General features: G+C 46.3%; 1 protein-coding gene across 3 annotated transcripts in view; it reads left to right on the forward strand.

Annotated features, from left to right (window-relative positions):
• PERM1 (PPARGC1 and ESRR induced regulator, muscle 1) overlaps positions 1-17,047 on the forward strand; it is a 101,772-nt gene that overhangs the window by 56,750 nt on the left and 27,975 nt on the right. The window contains exons 1-4 of one of the 3 annotated variants that reach the window (XM_028740784.2): positions 3,294-3,441; positions 5,556-7,515; positions 11,366-11,479; positions 13,855-15,270. In XM_028740784.2, coding sequence (XP_028596617.2) covers positions 5,556-7,515; positions 11,366-11,479; positions 13,855-13,937 — 2,157 coding nt within the window. In that variant the 5' untranslated portion in view covers positions 3,294-3,441 and the 3' untranslated portion in view covers positions 13,938-15,270. Of the gene's footprint in view, positions 1-3,293; positions 3,442-5,555; positions 7,516-11,365; positions 11,480-13,854; positions 15,271-17,047 lie in introns of those variants that run through there. The other 2 variants (XM_028740786.2, XM_077931372.1) reach the window with 2 other exon arrangements.

The raw sequence follows: 17,047 nt of genomic DNA on the forward strand, positions 1-17,047 counted from the left end.
ATTGGCCATCCTGGGCCATCATCCATCTCTCTGTCCTTGAGTGACACCTAGTGGCCAAAGCAGAAAACAGTTCTTTTCAGATTGGGTGGAGATGGTAATGCCTTACCTGAACTCTTACCTGAATCATAGAATCATAGTCTCAGAAGGGATCCTGAGCGTAATCTTGTCCAAATCCCAGCTATGCAGAAATCTCGACATGCGGTCTCCCATCCAATTTGAAACTATATTGGACCCTGCTTAGCTTTGCAAATATGCTAGCAGTTTTTTTTTTCCATTGCTGCACCACCAGGAGGGGTAACAAAAGGGCTGTCTAGCCTAGCATCCTGTTTTCTCTTTCTCATTTAATCCCCTCAACAATCCTGTGAAATATGTTAGGCTGAGTGGGGATTTGAACTCTGGTCTCTCAGGTCTTAGTCTACTAGTAGAAGGAAGTCAGTATAGGGGTTGAAGAGCTTCCAAATGCTCTCCTGCCCAGGCACTGACCAGACCCAAACCCGCTTGGCTTCAGCAAGGTTGCTGCATAATGCACCATTATGCAAGTGAATGGATTCAGAGCTCCTTCACTCCGTTCATGTATGGCAGGAAAGAAGGCTGAAATGAGAAGTGTGGAGGTCCCTCCCCCATACACATTGCACCCACCAACAAAAATAGTGTGGGGGAGGGATTAATGCTTGTCTAGACTGGTAGCAAAATAGCTTGGGCTACCATAGGTCTTTAGATGCTGAAGAAAATCCCAAAGGCTTCAATACCCATTCAAGAACAGAATTATGTTGCAATGAAACCTGCTTTTCAGGAGCGTGACCAGCAGAGGGCAATCTTCAGCCATGGTCCTGCAGCACTGTTTTTACTTTCCCAGATTTTGAGGAAATAATGGCCAGTGGTTGAGGGTATTGGAAGTTTGCCCATTAGGGCAAATAACAGGCTTCCCCACCAACCTTGGCAACACCCACCTTGCTGCCTTCTTGCTTACATCTAGTTGACGGGGTGGCCATGCCTGGCAGCTTCCTCCACCTTCGTCTCAGGGTCCATCTACACTTCCTTTTGCACTGTGTTTCTACACACAAGTCTGGGCTTTCCAGGCCTAAGTCCAAGCGGTTTCTTCTTCTTCTTTGTCCCACATTTTACCCTTGAATTGGAGCAAACAGCAATCGGTTTTTCAGTGGATTGCTGTTTGCTCCAATTCAGTGGTAGAACATGGGTTTTCCCAGGAAAAACATGGGGGGGGGGGCAATAACAATGCTCAGACACAGACCTGGAAAGCCCAGACTTGTGCCTAGAAATCACACTTACAAAAGTAAGTGTTGATGAACGCATGGTGTTGCCCTTGTAGAATTCAGCAAGGAAAAGGATGAGGGTGAAACTAGAATTAGTTGGTTTTGCCTGTCATAGACTGACTCTAGCTACTGTCTGGACTCCTTGCATTTTGCCCTACAAATCCCAATGGGCAGCAGCCACTACTGAGAACGATCTATAACACTTGCTTACCATAGATCAAAGTAGAAAAAATTGTCACACTATGAGCATCCATCCCCCCCTTTTTTCCCCTGGGGAGGACAAAAATTCTATCCCCAGTATATGTTTTTTGGAAACTATGGAGTGTGTTGAGATCTTGTGTGATGTGCAGCATTTTGGTTTTTACTGTAACACTATTAATAGCATTTCCTGCTTTCAGCTTTTGAGTCTGGCTGGCAGCAACACATGTCTGGTGTCTGTGGCAGTGTGTGGGTTTCTCCAGTTAATCTCTTAACAAAAAGGAACTTTACCATAACTATGGTTGGGGGAGGGGGGGAGGAAGGCGGTTAGTGGGCGAGAGTCACTGGGGCATGTTTACATCCTGTTTAAAATAAGGGGATAAGAAAACCCACTTCATCCTTTACTCAGCAAGCTCTTCTTAGGACCCCTGCCAGACGTCCTTTATATTGTGCATTCAGGATTAGTTATGCTCTTGATGCTGTCAGGATAGTCACATGCAATCCTGCTTTCAATGCTGTGTACACATGCAAAAGTCTTGGGCCCGTCACGCTGCTTCCTTTCCAGTCAGTGCATTTTCTGTAACTTCCTTCAGAAATCCCATAACTTTTTAATACCACAGCTGTTCTGTTTTATTTTTGTCCTGCTTTTGTTGTGCCATGGCCCCTTTGGACAGCAGTAATGTGTTGCATTGCAGAACAAACTAAAGCAGGATAAATCCACCATGGATGCACTTCTGTGGTGTCAAGAACACACCCACAATAAAACACCCACCTGGAGGTGCTGTGAAAGGGGAAAGGGTTGATTTCTGAACAGGCATTTTAGTCATTTAGCGTAGTTAGATTGCCACTCTAGGATCAGGGAGATCAGAGCTCCCATTCCCACTCAGCCATGATACCTCACAGAATAACTAACTAACTAACTAACTAACTAACTAACTAACTAACTAACTAACTAATTTGCATACCATCCTTCATACATAGGGCTCAGGGTGGTTCATAGCATAAAAATACACGATAAAAACACAAAATACATAATAAAAACAATAACAAAATGAAACCATTACCCCCCCTTGCCCCCTTGCCATCCCTCAAACACATTTTAAAGGGTATAGGATGTTAATGAGCCTTATCTATCATCTATCTATCTATCTATCCCCCGCCCATCTGACTGGGTTGCCCCTGCCACTCTGGCTGGCTTCCAACATAATAAAAACACAGCAGACATTTAAAACTTCCCGATACAGGCCAAAGGCCTGGTTGAAAAAGAACATTTTCGACTGGCGCCTAAAGGTGCATAATGAAGGTGCCAGCTGAACCTCCCTGCGAAGACCAACTAGGGAAGGGGAGAACTGTGTAATACTCCTTCCACAACACCTGGAGGTGCTGGTATCAAAGTCCCCCATCCTTGGTTTGATACCAGAGTGGACCTACTTGCATTTGAATAGCTCCTCTCAAACACATCCAATATTTCCTGGACAGACCAGAGATGGGGGACTGTGGAAATCCAGAAGTTATTGAACCACAGTTCCCAACACCCCTAGCCATAATCCATGGAGATTTGGGCTGCTGGGAGCTGTAACTCAGCAACATCTGGAGGGCCAAAGGTTCTCTCATACCTGCCCAAAATCTCCCCAACAACCTGGCTAAAAAAGGAGCAGTGATTTGCCAGGTACCAGAAAACAGGTTCTGCCCCTGGTAAACAGGGTGAGTCAGAGTGGCTGCTTTGGCGCATCTGTGGGAAGGGCTGCCTGCCTTCTATTTCTGGACAAGCCCTTTGCATTTATAGAATTTCATGTGACACGTTTGGGAGGGAGGGTCTTATTTTCGGCCTGAGAGAATTGCCTCTCTGAAGACGAACAGCCTCTGCACTCAGTGCCCAGGGTACTGGACACAGCACCATGTCACGCCGGGAGAACTTTGCTGTGCTGCTCCTGGCATGGCCCCATCCTTGGCGTAGGCTGTCTGCAAGGTAGGATCTGCAGTGCCACCCCCGCATTGTTTTTGTGTATCTGCTCCCCTCTAGAACAGCCACTTTCCGTTTTGCATCCTTTTGTACAAGAGGCTGTGATATTGCATAGGTCACCTCGAAACCCTAAAGGTCAGGCTGTCCTCTAGAGTAGACAATGCAGCTATGATATTAGCAGAGGAGCCTTATACCACCAGAGTGAAGAGGTCATAGCAGAAGGAACGTGCTCATATAGCTGCTGGTGTTGCTGCCCGATTGGGTGGTCCGGAGAACTCACAAGACAGAAGGAGATGGCCTTCAAGGTCATACTTGTTGATCACCACTGTTTAGTAGCAAGTTGCCAGTCCTCATGATTGGCGGTGGTGTGTGTGTGACGTTTGTGGTGGGAAGTCTTTTCTGTTGACGGGACCCCAGTTGCTGGAAACACAGGAGAGGAGAATGGGCTAGGGTTTGCGTCTTGCTTGCAGGGTTCTCACAGGCATCTGGGTGGATATTGTGAAAGTAAGATATTGGGCTTGATGGGCCATTGGTCTGACCCAGCAGGGCTCTTACGTTATTAAGTTTGTATATTCAATGCGTCTCTCAGGCTTTGAGCACAGAACCAGAAAGCTCAAGTCAAGTCACATGCGCACTGCATTCGGGCAAGGAACAGGTTTCAGTCCACCTTACCTCTTCCCCCAAAACACAGCACTTGGCTTCCTGCATAATTGGGAATTGCAGCCATTCACTTACATAGAAGAAAATCAATGGGGTGAACTTGGGTTTATTTCTGGAGGAAGTTACTTGCTGCCTGCCTAGACTAGGGTTTCCCGATTCCTAGTCATTGGGAGCTGAGTGTGCATAGCCCCTCCATTTTGTATAGCCGATACTTGGTAGTGTTTCTTGGTCACACTACTATATTACAGAACATTAGGACAGAAAGGCAGCAATTGGTTTCTATATAGGCAGCATGTTTATAACATGTCACCCTCTCTTTGCATCATCATTATTGTTATTAATTCCTATGCTGCCATTGTCACTTGAGAGATAAAAGCAATCCCTGCTCACGAGGGGAGGGTGCATTCCCAGTTTGCGAGGAGCTTACATTTGAAGGCAAACCCCTGGGAGAACAAGAAGGTTTATTTGCAGCTGGGAATGAGGATTAAGAGATAAGGCACAGGCCACACAGAAGTGGTGGATTTGGGGGAAAGGGCCGAAGATCAATGGCAGAGCACGTGCTTTGCATGCAGAAGGTCCCAGGTTCAATCCCTAGCATCTCTAAGTAGGACTGGGAGAGGCTCCATGTCAGTCTCTGTAGGGCTGATGCAAGTCACTGGAGGCAATACCAGGGTTGCCATATTTTTTTTAGATATCAGCATCCTGTTCTCATAGTGCCCAACCAAATGCCTCAGTGGGAAGCCTGCACACAGGACATCAGCCCAACAGAACTTCCCCACTTGTGATGCCCAGAAACTGGCTTTCAAAGACATACTTCCTTGGTCAGTGAAGGAAGAACACAGCCATTGTGGATAGCAGCCAATGATAGACATACTACTGTGAAAATGTTGTTGTTACAGCCCTATTTAAAGGCCTCTATTTGTGTCCTCTGTGGCTGCTAGGGATGGAAGGACTCTGGTTCTCTCAGTTTCTCATTTTCCAATCTTATATTAAATTCTCCAGTTTTCTGCAGCAATTCACAGATGACGATTATTATTAGTTAATCCTCATGAAGATTCATCAGCGTTTTGGTGCAATTTTCACTCTAATAAAAACATTTTTGTGTGCAGTTTTGACTAATGTGCACATCTTTGCAAGCATTTTTCTAATGTTGTGCATTTTTGAAAGTTATTTTCCCTTATCAATTCTTATGCACATTTCCCACTAATATGTGCATTTTTAAAAAAACAGTGGCTGGCCGGAGAACTGCATTGCAAGTGAATTTCAAAGGATAGCTGTGTTTTGGCTCATATATTGTTTTGGGAAGTATAAATTTGACAGATTTGCCTTTAAATGCAAACTGAATCTAATTCCCCCTCTGTCTCTTATTGCAAAGTGAAACATGCTGTTAAAGTATTTTTAAAACTCCTCTCTTTTCTCTCCCCTCTCCCAACAACCCCACCAACATGTCCCTTTCCCAGATGGAAAATTTTGAGTACAGCATCCTGTTGAACGACCGGGATTGGGCTGAGTTCTATTTGACGTCTGAAGAATGCAGTTTGAGCCAGCCAGCCTTGGCCACAGCTGACGAGCAGCTCCTCAGCGACCTTGAGGAAGGGGAGGTCGCAGAGAGTGGGTCGGTCCAAGCGAAAGTGGGCCCTGTCCTCCCAGCCAGCCATTTAGCCAGCTGCCTCCCACGTGGAACCCCAGATGGGCACCTTCTTGTAGACGAGGTTTTGTCTGGCAGCGACGACGAAACAGATCTGGGCTCTGTCATCAGGTTTCTGTGCAACAGCAAACAACTTGGCACAGCTTGCCCCCAGTCTTCCAGGAGGACCCAGGAAGGTCAGCTGCCCCGTGTCACTTTGAAGCCATCAGGAAGTCGGAGTGGGCTGCAAGTTACTGTCACAGAAGCTGCCTTTACCGCCAAGGAAACAGAGAGAGGAGACCAGCCCATAAATCCAGACTGCTCCCTGCCAGTGGTGCTAGCTACTGCCACCCAAGCAAGGGCCTTGACAGAGAAAAGCCCAGGGCAGGAGAGAATGGAAAAACCTCCCTGTGCTGAGCCTACAAACCTGAAGACCACAGAGGGGGCAGACAACAATGGGAGCAGTACTGTCTGCTTGGAATCACAACACTCCAAGGACAATCCCTCCCTGGCTGCCTGTGTGGGCATGCAGCTCCCAGCATCGATGAAGAGCACAGCAGCTTGTTGGGAACCAGAACCCCCACTTGCTCCATATCCAAGCTCTGCGCCCTTTTCTTCTCCAGTTTCTGCAGAGCTCGGAGGAGCAGAGCGCCCAGAGAAGGGTGGCAAGCCCCTTCAGGTCACCTTGAAGGCACAGGCAGCAGCGCCGCTCCAGGAAAATCCATCTCCATCTCAAGCGTGTTTGGTTCCAATCGTAAGGGTCTCCGCACCATCCGACATGCTATCGGCGAGCCGTGGGGGAAGCATTCCGGGAAGGGCGAGCAAGGAAGAAGACATTTCTGCAAATGTCAACGTTGAGAGTGGAGCAAGCCATAGGGAGGCCTTAAAGGAGGGAGGCCCAGCGAACCAAGTCAGGGGCTCTCCATGTGACAGCAGGGTACAACAATTTCCAAGGGCACCGGAAGAAAAGAGAGGTCCAAGCCCAACCCAAGCAACAAATTCCATATGTGATGGGCTATTGCACAAAGACACAGAAACAGCTGCTTCGACAGGAAGGGTTGAGAAGAACGACAGTGGAGAAACGTGCCACTATCTTGGCGTGGCTTTACCATTTGAAGAGGCTTTACCATTTGAAGAGGAACTTCAAGGAGAACAGACATCAGACCGCTTAAGGGAGTCCACTCCCTATGGTCTGACATTAGAAGGCTCTCCAGAAAGTGGGTTATCTGCCATGACGTGGCCAGAAATGTATGACTGTTTTTTCTGCGATGACACCCAGGAGAAGGGATTGGGGATTGGGAAGGGGCAACCGATCTCAGGGATTGACCAAGAGCTGCCTGAAATGGATGGGCCTGAAATGTATGAACATTTCTTCAGCGAAATGGGCGAGGCCAAGGTGAGAAACAAAGATGGAGCTCTGGAGACAGTCTTCAGCTCCGGACACCAGTCGGTGCCATCTGGTGGCTCGGGGGACCTGGATTTGGACATAGGTGACGGTGCTATGCAAATGTCTACCCCAGAGGTGTACGAACACTTCTTTGCCAACAGAGCAAAGAAGAAGAGGAACTGGAGGGTTTTTTTCTTCAGCATCCCAGCCTCAGAGATGAAGAAGGCTGCAAGAGCTTTAAAATCCTTTCTGTGCAGACCTGCACATCTTCTCAGATCACGGCCCACAAGCCAAGGCACTCTGCTTCGGAAAGGATCTCAAGGAAGGCTGGTGCTCGTGTCTCCAAGGCTCCTGGGTGAAAACCTAGCAAGACCAGAAGACCTAGGGATGGCTGTGATGCAACCAGGTACCATTTCTTTTTCCTGATATGTGAGTGGGTTTTTGGTTCTGACAACTTGATATGCTGACCATTTAACTGTTTTGCCAGTGCTTAATTTCTAAATGTGCGAGGGCTCAACACTTTGTACATCTAAGGCAGGTGTGGGGAACCTCAGGCCCAGGGGCCATATGTGGCCCTCCTAGACTCTTATCTGACCCTTAGATAGGGTTGCCATATTTCATATTATTAGGAAGACCTTGAAATTGTTGAGATTTTATTAGGAAACCCCCAAAGTTGTTGAGTTTTATTTAGACAAACCCCAAAGCTGTTGAGCTGTGGTGGTGTTATTTTTTACAAAAACGCCAAAAAAAGAAGAAGTGATTTTTTGATTGACTTGCCTAAGATCCTTTTGGAAATTCCCCTCAGATGTCAATTCTGCCTTTGAAATCCTGGTAATGTCCAGGGAAATCCAGACGTATGGCATCCCTACCTTTGAACTCTCCCCAGAGCACCCTCCTCCCCAGCCCCACTCCATCTCCTTAGGCCACACCCTTACTGACTCTCGTTTGCACCCTTCTTTGTGTGTTCATGCCTGGCTGGAATGCACCCTTGTATTCTGATCATGCTTCTTTCCTTTCTGGATGGATAGAGGGATGGTGTTGTATAAGTGTGCATAGAAACTTCCCCCGCCCACCACTGGTGGGTGACCCCCCTGCCCCCCCCAAAGGTAGCCCAGAGAGAAGCATGACCCTCAGTCTGAAAAAAAACATTCCCCACCTGACCTAACCTAAGGACTGGTTGCAGAGTTCCATGGTGATGTCATTTGGGCACTTGGCATCTTCATTTTTAATAAACAAATGTGTTCCCAGCAGCAGCATGACCCTAAGCATTTGGTTATGGAGCACAAGCTTCAAGGGAAGGTGCACTCTGCATGTCCTCAGAGGCCCTCTGTCCTTAGGTCCATTCTATTGAAAACATAAGTTGGTTTCATTCTTTTTAAAGTGAAAAGGCAGCAGCAAACATACCCAGAGGCACCATGAAATGCCCAAAGTATGAGAACATTTGGAAACAAGTATGGCAAACCCTTTTGTGCTGTGGGTTCAAGAGCAGCTAAATTGTGGCTGTTATAGTGGATACACATGAAATAACTTTCCTGCGGAGATTTAAATTCCTTAGAAACGAAAAGATAGATAGATAGATAGATAGATAGATAGATAGATAGATAGATAGATGATAGATAGATAGATAGAGATAGATAGATAGATAGATAGATAGATAGATAGATAGATAGATAGATAGATGATAGATAGATAGATAGAGATAGATAGATGATAGATAGATAGATAGATGATAGATGATAGATAGATAGATAGATAGATAGATAGATAGATAGATAGATGATAGATAGATAGATGATAGATAGATGATAGATAGATAGATAGGATAGATGACAGATAGATGCACACACGCATATATACATCAACCTATTGATATTTCATAAAAGTAAGGTAAAGGTACCCCTGCCCGTACGGGCCAGTCTTGACAGACTCTAGGGTTGTGTGCCCATCTCACTCAAGAGGCCGGGGGCCAGCGCTGTCCACAGACACTTCTGGGTCACGTGGCCAGCGTGACAAGCTGCATCTGGCGAGCCAGTGCAGTACACGGAAACGCCGTTTACCTTCCCGCTTGTAAGCGGTCCCTATTTATCTACTTGCACCCAGGGGTGCTTTCGAACTGCTAGGTTGGCAGGCGCTGGGACCGAACGACGGGAGCGCACCCCGCCGCGGGGATTCGAACCGTCGACCTTTCGATCGGCAAGCCCTAGGCGCTGAGGCTTTTACCCACAGCGCCACCCGCGTCCCCTTGAGTATATTTCATATACTCAACCAAATGGTGACCTCATTATTTGAATAAAGCCCTCTTGCCTTGGTGGTGACTAATCAGCCAGCCAGCCTTAATTGATGACCTAGAATAGATCAACCCACAGAGAGTTTTACCACTTGCAGAGAAAACAGCAAAAGAATATTGCAGCACCTTAAAGACCAACAAATTTACAATGGCACAAACATTTGAGGACTAGAGAGTCGGCTGCGTCTGATGGAGTGAACTCTAGCCCACGGAAGCTTATGCCATCATAAATTCATTAAAGTGCTGTAAGACATTGTTGTTTTTTACAACACACCCTGGAGGTTAAAACCTTTGCAGCCCTGTCTCAGGGGTATTTACTCAGAAATAAGCCCTGCTGAGTCACTCCCAACCTAAGAGTGCATTGAAACTGGACTTGCAACCTTGGGCCGTCGAGTGGTCCTGTATCCCCAAAGGAAAACAGTGCTCCAAAAATGCTCAAGGGTCATCTGCAAGCACCCATAACTGATTGAAAGTAGCTCCTCTCAGAAGTAAAACAAAGACTGACCTTGGAATGTTCGAAAGTCGTTCTTTGTCCTGAGCCTCAAAGCAGACTGAGCATTATTGCGACACTTGGTCTTCTGCAGGAGACAGACAGAAAGAGTGCAAGGAGTGGATGGGTAAGATTAGAACACAGGTCTCTGATCTATTTGCTTGAAAGCTAGCCAGGCATTCCTCTGACCATAAATGTAAAGCACGTTTAAAGCACAGGGCTTACCCCAAAGAATCCCAAGAACTGTCATTTGTTAAGGGTGATGGGAATTGTAGCTCTATGAGGGGTAAACTGCAGTTCTTTGGGAGGAAGCCATGACCTTTAAAATGCCATATAAATGTGCTTTGTCTGTATGGGGTGGATATTGATTATATAGACACACAATGCACTCTCTTGCAAGATTCTTTTCAGTGGAAGCTGAGTAAACCAATGTCCAAGGTTAAGCGGGGGGCGGGGGCGGGGAGCACATTAGGGTTGGCTTACTAGTACTGCTGACTCTCTTATGAATAACATGACACATTCACCAGCCTGTAGTTATTCCACTACTTCCCTCTTTTTCTCAGATTTTTCAGACTTGCTTTATGATGGCTTTTTTCATTTATTGTAGAGATGAGTAAACCAGATGTTATTGTGCTCCAGGTCAATTCTGCCCCAGCCAGCATAGCTAATGGTCAGGGGTGATGGGGGTTGTAGCCTAGCAACATCTGGAGGGCCACAGGTCCCTTATCCCTGGACTAAAGATGCCTGGGAGCTGGGAGCACCCTCCATGAAGGAGGCTCCCTGTTGCGTCTCTGCATGGGGTTATAGACAAGGGAGATACAGCACTGCATTCCATGCGGTGTGATCCCGGTGTGGCAATTGAATTTGTTCACAAGCAAAAGGAGCAGGCTGCAAGATTAGGGCAGGTGGAAGGTAAAGGAGGAAGAAGGTAAAAAAGGAAGAAAGGGACGTGGAAAGCAATGGACTCCTGCAGCAACTGGGAATTTAAAGACATTATAGCAAGAACAACCAACACAGTGCTCTCCAGAAGTTGCTGGACTACAGTGCCTATCATCCCTGGCCTTTGTCCATGCTGGCTGGGAATCATGGGAGTTGTAGTACAACAACATCTGGAGTCCTTGTATTCCTGTTGCACAGTTCTCACTGATAGACATTCCCAAAGGCATCATTTGAAAATCCCTGAGGTGGAATTAAAACCCCAGCTTGAAGGACAGCTGTGAAGCTGGTCCAAATATAATCACCACTGCTATCACCATCATGCCAATGTCTGGGGATTTGTTTTTTTCCAAAGAAGAAAAATCCTTTGTGAGGATCAAAGGCAAAGCATGCAGGGATTTGAAAGGTCAAAAGCCTTTATGCTTTAAAGTTGAATTGTTCATGGTACCAGTGTGATAGGGGGAGGCAATCCTCTAGGATTCCTGGATAAACATTTCCAGGAGAAACATCCGTATTGGTTCTTCTTCTTCTCCCCCGCCACAGAAAGACCCCTCCAGCCAGTTTTTACACAAAGAGACATGTGCTTGGGCTTTATGGCGTTTGCTTCGTGGGCTGTGAAGAGCTCTGATCTGCAGGCCCCGGATGCTTGGAAGATCGGTAATGTATCCAAGGGCTTTGTGTGGGAGAAGCACAACTCCTAGCGGATTTGGAAAGGGGGTGGATTTAAGCCTCAGAGATAGGCCAGGAATGTTAACATACTGGTTCCGCTCTGGAACAGAGCAGAACTAATGCAGAGAGATGCCTCTCTCTCTTTTCTTCTTTAACCATTTTTTTACTCTCCCCTTCTCCTTCTTTAATGGCCCAACTTTTTATTCTAAACCAGTTGTTCCTCTCATCAGAAAGGGAGGCAAACTTCATTCTTAACACCTGAAGGAAACTTTATTTTTAGAGTGTGTACAGTTAAAAATTACCGTATTTTTTGCATCATAACACTCACTTTTTTCCTCCTAAAAAGTAAGGGGAAATGTCTGTGCGTGTTATGGAGGGAATGCCTACAGGTGGCATGCCTACGAATTTTCCTCCTCTAAAAACTACGTGCATGTTATGGTCGGGTGCGTGTTATAGAGCGAAAAATACGGTACCTGCCCGCAGAATTACCTGTGACTTTCTCCAGTAGCCACAGGCCTGAATAAGCCTCCTGATTCAAAACGGGACAGCCCAGAGAAGTAACTCATACAGAAATGCAGTGGGCAGCCTCCTCAGAGATGGGATAGTTCTGCTGAATTCAGTTATTTGGGTCTGATTGAACAACCCAACAGCACTTCCTGTAAAGAAGGGGCTAGATCACTGTGATTAGAAGGCAGAGGGCACAGAACAGTGGCTCTTACAGAGGCACAATGGCAATGCTCCTCTAGGTCTGTTGTCTCTCTGCATTGGGAGGGATTGCTTTTTCAGGGCCTATCCAGTGAAAAGAAATGGCAGAGTCACCTGCCCTCCCCAGAGGCTGATTGAAAGGAGACAAAGGCAGAGTGTTACATCATACAGAGGCACAATGGGCAACCTCTTTGGAAGGTGCATCCTTCAAACTCACAAGTTCATTTGAATTAATTCCTCCTTATGCTTAAAGATGACTACTTCTCATTTTCCTTTCTCCACTGGCTCTGGAATCCTGACCAAGGAATGGGGTGGGTGGGAAGTAGGGTTGCTTGTCTATGGCTGGAAACAAGAGTCTCCCCACACACATTCTGTGCTCTGTCAAAATTAAGCCCCAGGACTTTAAGGCAGTATTAGGCAATATGGGATGGCTGAGGAAGGGAGAAGATAATGACTCCACCTAGTGCAGGGCGTGCAAAGCTGGGTAACTGCAGATGGGGAGATAGGTGGCTGAACTTGTGCCTGCGCTTGGGCTGGGTGATGATCAGGTAATTGGGGAGAAAGTCACATCCTTTGAGGCTGGTGGGAAAGGGCTGTAGCTTGGTGGTTAGAGCACCTGCTTTGCAGAAGGTCACAGGTTCAGTCCTGGTAGGGCTGGAAGAAGCTCCATGTCTGAAGCCCTGGAGAGATGCTGCCACTCAGTGTAGACAATACTGAGCTAGATGGACCAATGCTATAATTTGATATATGGCAGCTTCCTATGCTCCTGTGAAAGGTGAGGGCAACCATTTAGGCACAGCCCAGATGTTGACATTTTATTAAAAGAGGTTTTCAAGGTGAGAAGCAGCAAGCTGGACTGTTGGCTTACCCAGAGGTTCAGTAGAGCCAGCAGGCCAGGCAGAGTGTGCCACTGGCCATAGCTCAGTGTTAGAGCATCTGCCTGGCAGGCAGAAGGTCTCAGCTTCAATTCCTGGCACCTTGAGGCAGGGCTAGGAGAAACTTCTGCTTGAGAGCTGCTGCCAGTCAGTGTAGACAATATTGAGCTAGATGGTCCAGTGTTTTGACTTCGTGTAAGATAGCACCCCATGTCCCTGTGTCATAAGGGAGGGGTTACAGCTCAGTGGTAGAGCATCTGCTTTGTATGCAGAAGGTCCCAGCTTTAGTGCCTGGCATCTCCAGGTAAGGCTGGGAGCGAACTCTGTCAGAAAACCTGGAGAGCAGCTGCCAGTCAGTGTAGATAACACTAGGGTATATAGACAAGTTGCAGCTTCTTTTGTTCCTATGTCCTTACAGCAAGCAAGCAAGCAAACAAACAAACAAACAAACAAACAAACAAACAAACAATGGTCTCAAGAAAGGGTATTGAAATTAATGGATCTAAATTAGGCATGATCATTAACTTCAATGGGTCTATTCAGAGTAGGACAAGCATTGGATTCAAACCTTAGGGTTAACTTTTGCTGTGATTCTTCCCAGCACCCTTAACAAACTACATTTCCCAGGATCCTTTGGGAAAGCCATGACTGTTAAAGTGGTATAATAGTGCTTTCAGTGCATGCATTCTAAGAAGACAAGGAAACGATTTGCGTAACAACCTGTCTTTCTTTGATACATCCATCTGCACTGTGGATGCATCTTCTTTTTCCCTCCTCTTCCAGTGTTGCTAGCAAACTTTGGCACCCTCTCAGCCATCCGCTTCTTCAGGCGGCAGGTCATCACGGAAGCTCAGCACGGAACATAACAGGACACAGGCCAATTCCATCCAATTGCTGGTGGTCCTTTGGAGATGAGTTGGAAAGGATATCACGGTACTTCTTTGGAGACAGGGAACCAACCTTTGGGGCATCTTGGTCTATCCTGGACTGTTGGACTCACTAGTATAACCACCGTCAACTGGTAAGACGGCAAAGAGTTTTGAAAGATAAGATGGAGGCTTCCACAGAAACTGGAGTTTGGTTCCACTGTTAGTGCCAGAAGGAGGTGCCAGACTGAAACCTTTCTGTCCCTGGCCAGTAACTCACCTTGAACTCATGGGAGAAGGAGGGCTATAAATAAATAACCCAGCCTACATCTGGTAGCTAGCTAGCTAGCTGGGCAGCTGCTCATGAGGTAGACCTGATGGCCAAGAGACAACTGGAAGGTGCAATCCTTTTTTGGAGAAGAATGTTGAAAGGAGGCAAGTTTCAGGGATGGTTTACCAAAACAAATCCAGGAGGCAGAGGCGTAGGAGATAATGGTGCAGTTGCGGAATGTTAGCTTGAATGGTCCATCAGAACCTCTATCATTTTAGCTGTGATGAATGTATATTGCTTCAGAGGGGTGCATTTGGAGCACGTTCTACTGAAAATTAGGTCTCCCAATTTCTGCCCTGACAGCACCACTTCTAGAAAGTCTTTCTGAATGAACTGATGCCTTTAATCAAGAGAATATGAAGGTTAGGATGAAGGGTAGAGGCTCACACTGGTGGCTTCCACATATTCTTAAGTGAATGTGGGAAAAGAAGAGTGAAGGAAAAGATGGCTCACCGTATCTGCTGACAGAAGCAACAGGTTGAAAAGGAAGGGAAAAGGTTAGGTTGAAGTAATGAGAAGAATGTCCTAAACACAACATCCTTTTATCTAGGAGGCATCCAGACATTTTCCATACGAAGTAGGAGAGAGAAAGTTGACATTTTTATGTTTTAAAATACCAGCACATTCACACTGTCCAACCTTTCAGTGTTAAGCCTCCTGTCCTTTTCGCAGTAGGTGATGGGAGGGGGATTTTTTGGCAGAATCTATAGCCTTGGTTATTACAAAAGACAATAGATTGAGCAGAACTGCTGTATCCTTGGAACATTACAGCAGCGTGTGATTTTCTTAAACTGTTTTGAAGAGTTCAGTGATTGATGTGGAAGGCCACAAATCTCTTCCTGTTGGAGTTACTAAAAATGTTTGCCTTAGTAAATGGCCTTGCTTGTTGGGTAGGTGAAAAGTTACCAGTCGAACAATACTGCCTGGTGAAATGTTCTGTGTAACTTTAACATTTGCAAATTCCTATGCCAACAGAAGTTGAGCCAATAAAAGATACCACTACTTGTCTGTGTTGGGGTTGTTATTATTATTATTATTATTATTATTATTATTATTATTATTATTATTAACCCCAGCATTCTAAGGCTTGGAAGAAAGATTGAATAAGCTCTAGTCATCTTCAAGATTCCAACACATGCCCAAAACTGTTTAGTAAATCATCACCATTATGCTTTAAAAAAACGCATTATTGATTTCATCGTGATGCTTAACATTTATGCATATTGTACTTTTGAATGTTGAAAGCACTTTTCATACATTACCTTGCTGCAATGCTTACAGCAATCTTAAAAGGTAGGTCTCTCTTATTTTCCCCATATTGGAGATGAGGTGGGCCTGAGGTTGGGAGGGTGGTTTGAGATGCCTAAAACCATCCTATTGTTACCATGATTTGGAATACGGATTGGCTCCTTCACAGATGCTTAGCCGCTACTCTGAAATGGCACCTCTGTCTTCAGCTGATGTTCCTTCACAGCTTCCTTTCTGCTCCTCTGCCTAGAGTTGCCAATGTAGCTTTGGGCACTGCTTCTATGCCTTCAATGCAAGGAGGGCAAGGAGCCCTATTCAGCCCAAGGGCCACATTTCCTTTTGACCAACTTTCCATGGGACACATGCCAGAGGTTGGTGGGGCCAGAAACAACACATGTAAACTTCACCTTTGTGTAGTAAACTGGACTCCACACACGCTCTCACAAGCCCCACTCTGTCGTCCATCCAGGCAAGCAAGAGGCATGATCAGAGTTCAGGGACACATTCCACGCAGGCAAAAACATTCAAGGAGGGTGTGGAACAAGGCTAATCAGCGATGTGGCTGGAGACAGTGTGAGGCCTTGGGAAAATACTGAGGGTCAAGTAGAGAGATTGTGGGTGGGGGTGGTGCACATTCAACCTCCAGGCCTGAGGTTTGTCACTGCCCCTTTAACTTCTATGCATCAACCAAAAATTCAGCAAGTGAAAAGTTAACAAAAATCCAAATAGAAAAATAGAAATATGTGTACACAAAAGAAAGTTTACAGCATACAAAAAAGTGCCAAATGAACGTGCATGTAAACGTTTCCTGGTAAAGGAAACTTTTTCAAATCATGCCATGCTTTGGCTGCCATCTCTCATCTCTCACTTGGGTAACTTTGTAATTTTAGATGTATATTTCAACAATTTGAGAGCTGGTCAGTGACCGTTTAGGACTCTGCAGCTTACTAGCGACTCCTGTGGATATTACCACTGTCGGAGGAATAGGGGCGGGGGGAACACACCGCCCCTGGCAGCACAATCCCAGTGGGGTGCCATCGTGGCTGCACCCCCCCCCCCCGTGCTGGGCGCCCCGCCCCCACAGGATGCGCGCCAGCCTGCTCTCCACCCCCCACCCCCCCCGGTGCCAGAGCATGAAGCTCTGCCACCGGATGTTACATATGCATTTAGGCTCTATGTACACATGTACAAGTGGTCATCAGAAAATCAGTTCATGCACATTCCTGCCTAAAATCCATACATGGATAGGCCTGAGTAAACCTGGAGAGGCAACTTTGCATTCACTGGATAAACACATGTCTGAGTGAACTACTGACTGACTTGGTTCACCTGCCGTGGTAAGCAAAGTATGACTTGTCGTGACCACATGAATGTGCTGGCTTTCAAAGAGGAGCTTCACATCTTCTGAGCTCCTCCCTGGGCTTTTTAGGTCAGTGGAGAATGAAAGCTAAGGCAAGGTTTTACTTAGTGTGTTGCAGTGAAGGCTGCTATATTTGGGCAATTGGGGCACTGCCCACCAAACTTAGTTTGC

The sequence above is a fragment of the Podarcis muralis genome, chromosome 7 (assembly GCF_964188315.1).
Source record: "Podarcis muralis chromosome 7, rPodMur119.hap1.1, whole genome shotgun sequence".
In the NCBI taxonomy this organism is placed as follows: Eukaryota; Metazoa; Chordata; class Lepidosauria; order Squamata; family Lacertidae; genus Podarcis; species Podarcis muralis.